The sequence below is a fragment of the Pezoporus wallicus genome, unplaced genomic scaffold (assembly GCF_028554395.1).
Source record: "Pezoporus wallicus isolate ANWC-B61680 ecotype Strahan unplaced genomic scaffold, APGP_CSIRO_Pwel_v1 contig_14329, whole genome shotgun sequence".
NCBI classification, from domain to species: Eukaryota; Metazoa; Chordata; class Aves; order Psittaciformes; family Psittacidae; genus Pezoporus; species Pezoporus wallicus.
The window spans coordinates 1-11,854 of NW_026641895.1; the positions used below are offsets into that span (position 1 = coordinate 1).

Sequence of the window (11,854 nt, forward strand, 5' to 3'; positions counted from 1 at the left end):
CCATCCCACCCCACCCCACCCCACCCCGAGCCCCGGGGCTGCAGGATGCCTGCGCTGCGCCTGCCTGACCTCGGTGTAGATGGAGGGGGTGAGGTAGCAGAGCAGGCGCACGTCGTCCTCCTGGCAGGCCTTCATGTCCATCATGAGGCAGGTGTGCAGGTCCCCCAGCTGCGTGGCCTGGGCAAAGCACTCGTAGAGACTCATCTTGCCCGCGGCTGCTTTGCTGCATGGGGGGGGTGGTGGGGAGGAGGAGGAGGGAGAAGGGGGAAGAGGAGGGAGAGGGAAGAGGGGGAAGGAGGAAGAGGAGGAGAAGGAGGAAGGGGAGGAGGAGGAGGAGGGGGGAGAGGGGGAAGAAGGGGGAAGAGGAAGGGGGAAGAAAGGGAAGGAGGAAGAGGAGGAGGAGGAGGGAAAGGAGGGAGAGGAGGAAGGAGGAGGAAGAAGGGGGAAGAGGAGGAAGAGGAGGAAGGGGGAAGAGGGGGAAGGGGGAAGAGGAAGGGGGAAGAGGAAGGGGGAAGAGGGGGAAGGAGGAAGGGGAGGATGAGGAAGAGGATGGAGAGGAGGAAGAAGGGGGAAGAGGAGGAAGAGGAGGAAAGGGGAAGAGGAGGAGGGAGCAAGAGGAAGGGGGAAGAGGAGTAGGGAGAAGAAGGATGAAGGGGGAAGAGGAAGGGGGAAGAGGGGGAAGGAGGAAGAGGAGGAGGAGGGAGAGGAGGGAGAGGAAGGAGGAAGAAGGGGGAAGAGGAGCAAGAGAAGGAAAGGGGAAGAGGAGGAAGGAGAAAGAGGGGAAGGAGGAAGAGGAGGAAGAGGAAGAAGAGGAGGAAGAGGGAAGAGGGGGGAGGAGGAAGGGGAGGAGGAGGAAGAGGAGGGAGAGGAGGAAGAAGGGGGAAGAGGAGGAAGAGGAGGAAAAGAGGAAGAGGAGGAAGGAGGAAGAGGAAGGGGGAAGAGGAGTAGGGAGGCGGAAGAAGGGGGAAGAGGAAGGGGGAAGAGGGGAAGGAGGAAGAGGAGGAGAAGGAGGAGGGAGGGGAAGGAGAGGAGGAAGAAGGAAGAAGGGGGAAGAGGAGCAAGAGGAGGAAAGGGGAAGAGGAGGAAGGAGGAAGAGGAAGGGGGAAGAGGAGGAGGGAGAAGGAGGAAGGGGGAAGAGGAAGGGGGAAGAGGGGGAAGAGGAGGAGAAGGAGGAGGAAGGAGAGGAGGGAGAGGAGGAAGGAGGAAGAACGGGGAAGAGGTGGAAGAGGAGGGAGAGGAGGAAGGAGAAAGAGGGGAAGGAGGAAGAGGAGGGAGAGGAGGAAGGAGAAAGAGGGGAAGGAGGAAGAGGAGGAAGAGGAAGAAGAGGAGGAAGAGGGAGGAGGGGGAAGAGGAGGAAGGGGAGGAGGAGGAAGAGGAGGAAGAGGAGGAAGAAGGGGGAAGAGGAGGAAAAGGAGGAAAAGAGGAAGAGGAGGAAGGAGGAAGAGGAAGGGGGAAGAGGAGTAGGGAGAAGGAAGAGGAAGGGGGAAGAGGGGGAAGGAGGAAGAGGAGGAGAAGGAGGAGGGAGGGGAAGGAGAGGAGGAAGGAGGAAGAGGAAGGGGGAAGAGGAGGAGGGAGAAGGAGGAGGAAGGGGGAAGAGGAAGGGGGAAGAGGGGGAAGGAGGAAGAGGAGGAGGAGGGAGAGGAGGAGAGGAGGAAGGGGGAGGAAGAAGGGGGAAGAGGAGGAAGAGAAGGGAGAGGAGGGAGAGGAGGGAGAGGAGGAAGGAGAAAGAGGGGAAGAGGAAGAGGAAGAAGAGGAGGAAGAGGGAAGAGTGGGAAGGAGAAGGAGGAGGAAGAGGGGAGAGAGGGAAGAGGGGGAAGGGGAGGAAGGAGGAGCAAGGGGAGGAAGGGGGAAGAGGAGGAAGGAGGAGGAAGAGGAAGAGGGGGAAGGAGAAGGAGGAAGAAGAAGGGGGAAGAGGAAGAAGAGGAGGAAGGAGAAAGAAGAGGAAGGGGGATGAGGAGGAAGAGGAGGGAGAGGAGGAGGAGGAGCAGGAAGGGGGAAGAGGGAGAGGAGGAAGAGGAGGAGGGAGAAGAAGCAGCGCGTGGGCGAGCGGCACCGGCAGCCCCGGCTGCATCCCTGCGCCGTGCCCTGGGCGCAGCTCGATCCCAATGGAATCCCGGCGGCTCCCGGCGCTCCCCGCCCCGGGCCCTACCTGGCCTTCAGGTAGTAGAGGAGGTGGTACCCGATCTTGGGCTGCTTCTGGTAGAGCTCCGAGAGGAGGTCCAGCAGCAGGGAGAAGCCGCTGTTGTCCTCCTGCATCTGGCAGAGATTCCTTCGGGATACAGGGGAGAGCCGCGTGACTCCGGGGAGCCCGGCGGGAGCATCCCTGGGACAGGGAGGAGAGGAGGCACCCACGGCCCTGGGGTGGGTGGGGATGGGGATGGGGAAGGGGCTTGGAGCAGCCTGGGCCAGTGGGAGCTGCCCCCGTCCATGGGCTTTCAGCTCCCTTCATCCCAACCCATCCCATGGTTCTGGGATGCTTCCATGCCCATCTCCCCCATGGTTCTGGGATGCTTCCATGCCCATCTCCCCCATCAGCTCCCTTCATCCCAACCCATTCCATGGTTCCCAGATGCTTCCAGGCTCATCTCCCTCATCCCTGCTCAGGAGCTGGATGAGCTTTCAGCTCCCTTCATCCCAACCCATCCCATGGTTCTGGGATGCTTCCATGCTCATCTCCCCCATCAGCTCCCTTCATCCCAACCCATCCCATGATTCCATGATGCTTCCAGGCCCATCTCCCCCATCTCTGGCTTGGAGCTGGATGAGTTTTCAGCTCCCTTCATCCCAACCCATCCCATGATTCCATGATGCTTCCATGCCCATCTCCCCCATCTCTGGCTTGGAGCTGGATGAGCTTTCAGCTCCCTTCATCCCAACCCATCCCATGATGCTTCCATGCCCATCTCCCCCATCCCTGGCTTGGAGCCCACAAACTCCCCCTCTCCGGAGCCCCCCCCCAGACGAGCTGGACCCACGCTGGCACCAAGGCCTCCCTTCCCAGAGCAATGCCAGCATTCTGGAATAGCCCTACCTAAATATTAGGTAGAGCGGCTTCCCCACGGACTCCTCCAGGGACCTGCAGGATGAGGCCGGGACTCAGAGCTCCGGGTGCTCCACTGGTGGGTACCAGGCTGGGAGCCCCCCGCGTTGGCGGGATGCTCCTGCCAACGGGCCCCAATCCCAAGGGAATCCCGGGGGAATTGCTCCTTACTCCTCCGTGATTTCCTCCGGCAAAACCTCCCCTCGGAAGTGAGCCTTGAAGAGCTCCTGCAGGCAGGAGGCCAGCCCCGACAGCTGCTCCGAGTCAAAGTCCTCCTGGCAAGGGGGAAAGGGAGGGATGAGGGCAGGAAGCACGAGGATGCTCGCAGTCATCTTCCTGCCCCATTTGGCAGGGAGGACTTCCCCTTGGCAAAGCCTTTCCCAGTGTTCCCAGTGGGAAGAAGCACCTTGAGTCTAAAGGGAGCAAGGGATGGAGCCCTCCACCACCCAACTGCAGTATTCCCACCGCAGGGCACACGGAGGAGGCTCCCAAAGGGGCGCTGGGATGAAGGGAGAAGCCGCATCCCGGAGGGATGCTCCGGTGGAAGGCTGAGCTTTAGGGTCCCTTCACCCCAAAGCCCCCGTCCCTGCTGCTGCTTTCCCAGAGTGAAATCCCAGGGATTGGGCCGTTACCTCCAGGACTTGATCCACGATTTCCTGCATGACCTCACACTGGGCTTCCGTGTCGCTGGAGCACAAATCCAAGAGGAAATCCAAGTGAACGGAGGAAGGTGCCGGGAGCAGGGACAAGGGGGGGGCTCCGTGCTTGGGAGCAAACCCCAGGCCCGGCACCACTTTGGATGGGTGCTGGTGCCAGGCAGACAGGAGGAGAATGGGCTCGAAAGCCCATTGCTGAAGTGCAATTCCAGCCCTGGGCACAGAAATCCCATGGAACGAGCCCCCGTGCCAAGGTCTGCAAAGCCAGAGCCTTTTAGAACCTCCTTTAGGAGCTCATTCCAAGGGCATTGGGAATCCGGGGTTGGGAAGCGCAGGGACCACGTGGGGATGCATCCCAAGGGCCTGCATCACCTCAATCCCTCAATCCCCCAGCAGAGCGTGCAGCGTGGAGCCTTTTGCCTTTCCCTATTGCTCTGAGCGTTCCAAGCATCCCATCCGTCATTCCAAGGGGGAATGAGGATCCTGGAAAGGGGTCGACACAAGCGAGCATCACCAACCTCCCCTTCTGCAGCTGCAGGACCTTATCCTTCAGGGACTCATCCAGCTGGTCCAGGAAGGGGGTGATGTCCACAGGCTCCTCCACGATGGCTTCCTTGATGGGATGGAACCTGAATTCCCTCTTCTTTCCTGCAGCAAAGCAAGCAACGGTGGAAGGGGCCAATCTCTGCCCTAGATGTGTGGGGCTGGGAGGGGCGGGGGGGGCACTGCTCCGGCCTCATCTCTTGCTTTCCCCCTTCCAAACCGTGTTGAGGGTACCAGGAATAGGGATGCAGGATGGGTTCTGAGGGGGGGGGGGGGGGGTTGGAATTGTGGCTTCCATTCCATGGAGCTTCCCAAGCTGCTCCATGGATGAAGCACCAGGAGGTGCCACCAAGGGATGGCACAAGGTGGCCGCTGTCCTTTGCTGTCACTGGGGCCCTCTTGGGGGTCCCAAGCGGGCAGCACAGCTCAATGGGGCTACAGAGGAGGATGCTGGAGCCCAGGGTCGCATCCTCTGCCCCACACAAGTCCCAGAAGGGGAGGAACAGCCTGAGATGCCTCCGGATCCACAACGGGGGATCCATAGAGGGGATCCCGGCCTTTTCTGCCCCATTCCAGAGGGAGGGAGTGTAAGGAAAACCAACGTTGGATGAGCAATGAAGAGGCCTGAGCCCGAGACGCCCCATTCCCAAAGCAGAGCAGCATCTGCCATAGGGATTCCCAACCAGTCCCGCGCCGAGAGGGAGGGGAAAGGGTCCAAGCTCCGGGAATAACAAGGGGATGGATCCCAGCTTTCCTTGGAGCATGGCTGTGGCTCACATCCCAGTCTGGCTGCCCGGGATTGGGAAGCAGCAGAGCATTGGCCTCAACCCCAACAGAAGGAAACCTGGAGCTCAAGGTGAGCAATTCCCACTGGGAATTGTGTGGGATCCTCCCCCTGCAGGGAAGGTGGAGCAGGGCACTGGGGCCACAGGATGCGGAGGTGCTGCAGGAGGAGCCTTCCTCACCTTTGCTGTTCAGATCCTCCTCATCATCACTGAAGGCGGCCTCGGCGTTGTCATAGCAACTGTCATCCTTCTCCGCCATGTGGTTCTCCATCTCCATGGAAACGGGCTCCTCAATTTTGACTGGGAAAAGGGGGTCAGGTTATCCGGGAACACACGGGGATGCTCTGGAACATCCCCCCCCATCCCCAGCCCCAATCCTTACCTTCAATGGGGGGTGAGGGTGAACTGCAGAACTCCGGGAACTTCTCCCTTAGCATGGCCCGGAGCTCCTTGTCCAGCTTGGGATTGTCAAAGAGAGGGGCCAAATGGCTGGGAAAAGGATGAGGAAAACCCTTTGCTTCCTTATGGACCACAAGCTCCCCTCATTTGGGCTTCCCAATGGCTCTGGGGCCAGCGGGAGCTGCATGGCAAGGGCTGGCCATGGGGATGCTCCTACAGCTTTTGGGGACCCCCCCCACCCTCCCTCCCCAAGCCTCAGCACCAGGACGGACCCAAGAGCATCCCATTATTGGGATTTGCCTTACGCAAGGACCCGCTTCTCCACGATGTGGGTCAGGGAATTGAAGACCCCTTGCCGGACGTGAGCTTCCAGAGGGGGGTAGAAGTTGGGAATGATCTGAAAGCAGAATTCCAGGTTAACGCAGGAAGCCGGGACTCAGCTCCTTGGGGCATCCTCAGGTACCTGGAGCATGGGGGTGAGCATCCAGTGGGATCCATCGGATGGGGTAAAAGGGGACCAGCCCTTTCCTGCTTCCCTTTCCCCTTCCCAAAGGGAAGGGCATCCAGCAGGGATGAGGAACACCCTCGGGATGCTGTGGGGAGCCCCGGGGCCAGGCTCCAGCAGCAGCAATGGCTGCAGGAGAGGGGAGCTCCCTGCACATCAACCGGCCCTTCCCTCCCACCCGCGTTATCCCAAGGACCGGCAGCTCCCATCCCTGCTTCCCGCAGGATGCAGGGGCAGCCCCAGCTCTGCTCCCTGGCCTTTGACAGGGAGATGATGGCTCTGATCCCTGCCTGGGCAGGGACATTCTGCTTGCCCTCAGGGCTTTAAAGGGGACCATTCCAAAGCCTTTTCCTTCGGGAAGGATTTGCTTATGGAACGCTTATGGGGGCCCCATGCTCCGCTCCAAGCTCCAGGGATGCTCCTGGGGTGCTTTCCCAGCCCCCTCCCCCCCCTTATCCAGGTCTAATCCCAATGGAATTCCCTAGGGGCAGCTCACCCGGCACATGAAATCCAGCAGCGTGGCGGTGATGGCAGGATGAGGCTTCATGGAGTGGTGCATCACCAGGATGGCAGGCTCTGCATGCGGACACAGCAAGGGAGGCGCTCAGCACCCATGCATGCGCCCTCGGCGCAGCGCCAGCGCCGGAAAGGGGGCTGCGGGGGAACCTGGAAGCGGGGCTTTGGGACATGGGATGCAGGGATGGGGTGGGGAGGAAGAGCTCCCAACGGGAGGAGCTGGATGGGATACTGGGAAGCAGCTCGTCCCCACGAGGGCGGTGGGATGGGGTTGGATGGAGCAGCTGTGGCTGCCCCATGCCCTGCCCCAGCGGAAGGTGTCCCTGCCTATGGAGCTGGATGGGCTTGAAGCTCCCTTCATCCCAACACGTTCCATGGTTCCATGACCCAGGCTTTCCCCACCACGTCCCCTCTACCTCTCGGTGCCCTTCCCCAGCCGCTGAGCATCCAAAGGCAGATTCCCCATGGATACCTATGTTCATGATGCTGTCCTTCTCGGGGCTGAAGAAGAGCCAGTCATAGAATAAGGCCAGTTTGGCATTGGAAGCAGCAACGTTGGACTGGAGCGGGGAGAAAGCACACATGGGATTGGTGAAGGCGCTGAGCTCCCAACCCGGATGCGCTCCTCCTGCCGGAGCCGGGATGCTCTTCCCATGAAACAGGGCAGAGCTTGTAGGGAGGAGCGGGGAATCCTTGAGCCAGAGCAGCTCCAGGCCTCTGCTCCATGGGGATGCAGCAGTGGCTGTGCATTATGGATCATGGATCGGGATGGGCTGGGATGGAGAGCGGGGAAGCCGCAAGGTCCCAAAACCCCCATTGGAACCCCTTAAGCATCGGCTGCACAAGCTGGAAGCGAGCTGCCCGTCGCAAAGGATCCGATGCGCAGCAGCACTTGGGCTGCTCTCCTGCATCCCAACCCTGCTCCCTGCACGGGAAGCCATTCCCATGGGGATCGGGATCCCCGGGCTCACCGTGCAGGTGGTGAGCAGCCAGCCGATGATGGCCCAGCGCGGGAGGATGTCGGAGCTCAGCACCTCGTTGGAGGGATGCACCACGCCGCAGATGTACCGGATGAGGTCGCAGCGCAGGGATTGGCTGTCCGGGGTGGACAGGTACTGCCTCTGGAACCAGTCCTGGTACCGCTTCTGCTGCCCAAACCGCACCTGGAGGCGAAGGGGAGGAGGCGAGGGGCTCACGGAGCATCCCTTCGCCATCCCTGAAGCTCCGCTCTGCCAACATCCCCTGGCAAAGCTGGATCCGGCCTCCCACGGGTGCCTCAGAGCCATCCCCGTCGCTGTCAGAAGCAGCAAAGCTCTGCTGCCCGGTGCCCACAGGGATGCTCCGGTGCTGGCGAGGGAATGGGAATGGGAATGGGATGGATGCTCCCCGTCCCTGCGCTGGAATTACCCGCGAGGTCATGAAGAGCAGCTTGGTTTCCATGTCGGGAGTGAGGCGACAAGCAAGGAACTTGCGGGATGTCCTGGACTGCAGGAGCTGGAGGACACCTGGGAAGAGAGAGGGGAGGCTCAGGCGTTGCAGGGCATCAGCGGGATCCAGGCTGGGATCTGCCACCCTCCGCATGGAGCTGAGCTCGGAGCAGTGAGCTTCGCTCCCTCAAGAGGGATCAGGATTCCGGCTGGAAAAGGGCTCCTTGGTGGAGGGAGATCACTGTAAGGATGCCAGGAAGGAGCTGGGACAAAAGGGAGAGAGGCTGCACAGCCAACAGGGATGGGATCTGCAGGAGGAATAGGGAATTCCAGACGCCAAGTGCCACGCTGTGACCAACAGGGAACGGTCCCCATCTCCCGGGCAGAAAGCAGGGATGGCACAAGGGAATCCTGCATGGGAATGCAATTCCTCCCTGGGAAAAGGCACCGAGGATGAGGCACGAGGGAAAACGGGGTGGGGGGGGGGGGTGGATGGGGAGAAGGGAGGGCTGCAAACTGCTTGGAAGGAGGCCTTGGCCGAGGGATGGAGGGGGACGGGAAAAGGGAATGGCTTTAAGCTGATAAAAGGGGGCTGAAGGTGCTCTTCCCTATGCGGGTGCCGGGACACTGGAATGGGTGCCGGGACACTGGAATGGGTGCTGGGACTGGAATGGGTGCTGGGACTGGAATGGGCACTGGGACACTGGAATGGGCGCCGGGACACTGGAATGGGCGCTGGGACACTGGAATGGGTGCCGGGACACTGGAATGGGTGCTGGGACACTGGAATGGGCACTGGGGGTGGGCCGGGACACTGGAATGGGCGCCGGGACACTGGAATGGGCGCTGGGACACTGGAATGGGTGCCGGGACACTGGAATGGGTGCTGGGACACTGGAATGGGTGCCGGGACACTGGAATGGATGCCGGGACACTGGAATCGGCACTGGGACTGGAATGGGCGCGGGACACTGGAATGGGTGCGGGACACTGGAATGGGCGCCGGGACACTGGAATGGGCGCCGGGACACTGGAATGGGTGCCGGGACACTGGAATGGGTGCCGGGACACTGGAATGGGCGCCGGGACACTGGAATGGGGTGGGCGCGGGACACTGGAATGGGTGCCGGGACACTGGAATGGGCGCGGGACACTGGAATGGGACACTGGAATGGGTGCTGGGACACTGGGGACACTGGAATGGGGCTGGGACACTGGAATGGGGGACGGGACACTGGAATGGGCGGGCGGGACACTGGAATGGGCGCTGGGACACTGGAATGGGGCGGGCTGGAATGGGTGCGGGACACTGGAATGGGTGCTGGGACACTGGAATGGGTGCGGGACACTGGAATGGGGCGCTGGGACACTGGAATGGGTGCGGGACACTGGAATGGGCGCTGGGACACTGGAATGGGTGCCGGGCGGGACACTGGAATGGGCGCTGGGACACTGGAATGGGTGCGGGACACTGGAATTGGTGCGGGACAATGGAAAGGGTGCCGGGACACTGGAATGGGTGCCGGGACACTGGAATGGGTGCCGGGACACTGGAATGGGCGCGGGACACTGGAATGGGCGCTGGGCTGGAGCCGCCGGCCTCACCTGTGAACTGGGCGCTGAGGACCTGCGGGTTGTGGATGATGTCCTTCCAGAGCAGCTCGAACTCCGGGATGCGGGCCACGTTCTGCAGCAGCCGCACCAGGTCCCGGCCGATCATGAAGCAATCCATGAACTGGGACAAAAAGGGATGGAAAAGCCTCAGGGACCGCTGGGCTGCGGAGGGGAAGGCATCCGCATCCCTGCTCCCCTTTGGAAGCAGTGGGATGGGAATCCGGGGGGGGGGGGGGGGGGGGGAAAGGGCAGCAGCGATTTCAAGCTGTTCCCTCTCTTGCAAAGCCACCAAGGAGCTTGGGAATGTGCCATTCCCATGCCAAGGCTTGGTGCTTCCTGCCTGGCAAGGGGAAAGGGAGAGCAGGCAGCACGTGGGGCGATGGGGATGGAGCTGCAGCGCCCATAGGGCAGGATGCGGGCAGCCACACGCGGAGCTTTCCCCGCATGGGAAGGATGATGCAGAGGGAAGATCAAGCCTCCCCTTTCCAGCCTGGAATGTGATGGGAAGGGGGGGGGAGCGACGGGTTCCGAAGGTGGCAATAACCACACTTCCAGCTCCATAAGGAACAAGGGGCAACGGTACCGCTATGGAGGCAGCATCCTCATCCCTGGGGCTCACCCGTTCCCGGAGCAGGGAGATGCAGAATTCCACCTCCTTCTGGCGCAGGCCCTGGAGCTGGGCCGTGCCATGGTGGTCCACGATGAGCCGCAGGTAGGTGTACACGGCCATGGCGATGAGGAGGCTGCTCTTCAGCACCCACTCTCTGCAAAGGGAGCCGCGCAGCCCAACCGTCACCTGCAGCCTCCTCCAGGAGGGATCCGCGGCCCCGAGGGGTTTAAACACGGAGCAAAGCGAGGAGCGAGGGCAGGGAGCATCCCCTGCTCCCTATGGATGCCGGCTTCTTGCCCCCTCAGCATCCTCAGAGGGAAGAGCTCCGGAGCCCACCTCAAGCTCCCCTCTTCCCCTTGGCCATGCAGTGGTGGAGAGGAGCCGGGATGCTCACATCCATCAGGATGCTGAGGAACACCCCGGCTCCTTTTCCACCAGAGAACCGTTCCAGCTGCTTCCCTAAGCCAGGAGCGCTCCGTGGGGTTGGGGTGACCCGAGTGACCGGGGCTGTGCTGAACCTCAGGCCGCTGGCCCATGGATCCATCCAGGATGGATCCGAAGGGGCCTTAAAGGTCATGGAAAGCCCTTTGGAATCTTCCTATTGCTCCAGCAGATCAACTCCTGCCCAACGTGGGGTTGTCCGAATGCGGATCCCCTCCATCCCTTTATCCAGCTCTCTGATACAAGGACCAGGCAGGATTGGGATGGAGCTGGACGGGCTTTAAGCTCCCTTCATCCCAACCCATTCCATGACACCAAATCCCTTTGGTTCTCCAGGAGCTGCTGCTCCCATCCCACTCCCTCAGAGCTGCCTGCTGCCGGGTGTGCCCCATTCCCAACCTCCCTTATCTGAGCTGCAGGAGAAACAGCCCTGCTCCAGAATTAGGAGCTCCCTTGTTTGTGCTGGATGCCGGGAACGGTGATGGATCAGCCCCAGGAGCTGTAAATCAAGCCCCACTGCGGGCAGCAGCTCCAAGCACCAACCCAGCAGCATCCGTGTTTGCTTCCCTGTTCATGATCCAGTGGGAATGGGCTGCGGGAGGAAGGAGGTGGGAATCGGGAAGGATGCTTGGGGAGGGGGGTCTGGGTCAGCGAGGAGCTGGGCATGGACTGAAGATGCTGTCAGAGAGGAGGGAGGAACCCACCACGCACAGGCATGGGATGCATTGGGGTGAGAGGCAGGGCAATGGGAACGCTGCCATCCGGGATGAGGAGGAGCATCCCAGGGAATGGGGCAGGAGGATGAGGGAGCAGCAGCAGCTCTGCTGGAGCCACCTTTAATGAAAGCCCCCAGCATCCCCCTGCGGCACCAGCTCCTCATAAGCCTGGCTCTAATTAAAGCCTGCCCTTAATGAAAACCCATAAATCTCAGCCAGGAGCTGCAGGGTCCCCCCACACCCCGGGCTCCCTTCCAACCCCCCTAGTGCTGGCTGGGATGCTCCATTGGTCTTCCAGCAATGAGCTTTAACCCCCAGCATCTGCTCCGGTGCCAAGGCCCAGCTGGGATGCAGCAGGGATGCAGCAAGGATGCAGCAGGGATGTGCAGCTGGGATGCAGCTGGGATGCAACAGGGATGCAGCAAGGATGCAGCGGCAAGCCCAGCTCCCACAGCCAGAGGTGGCCTCGGGACCCCATTGAGGATGCTCCTCGTGCTCCTCTGATCCAGCTGCTGGCACTTGTTGGGTTTGGGATGGGGATGGGGATGGGGATGGGGATGGGGATGGGGATGGGGATGGGGATGGGGAGTATTCCCAACGTG

General features: G+C 61.4%; 1 protein-coding gene across 1 annotated transcript; it reads right to left on the minus strand.

The window, feature by feature from the left end:
- Positions 1–69: 69 nt before the first annotated feature.
- On the minus strand, positions 70–10,245 carry LOC130608065 (integrator complex subunit 3; the record flags this gene model as incomplete). Its single annotated transcript, XM_057425673.1, has 15 exons — positions 10,105–10,245; positions 9,477–9,606; positions 7,852–7,949; positions 7,416–7,607; positions 6,917–7,004; positions 6,425–6,504; positions 5,729–5,820; positions 5,407–5,513; positions 5,205–5,324; positions 4,215–4,344; positions 3,673–3,727; positions 3,212–3,315; positions 3,032–3,076; positions 2,150–2,269; positions 70–223 (listed from the first exon to the last, which is right to left on the minus strand). Coding segments are annotated over exons 1-15 (1,626 nt in total), but the record flags the coding sequence as incomplete, so codon positions are not given.
- Positions 10,246–11,854: the final 1,609 nt, after the last annotated feature.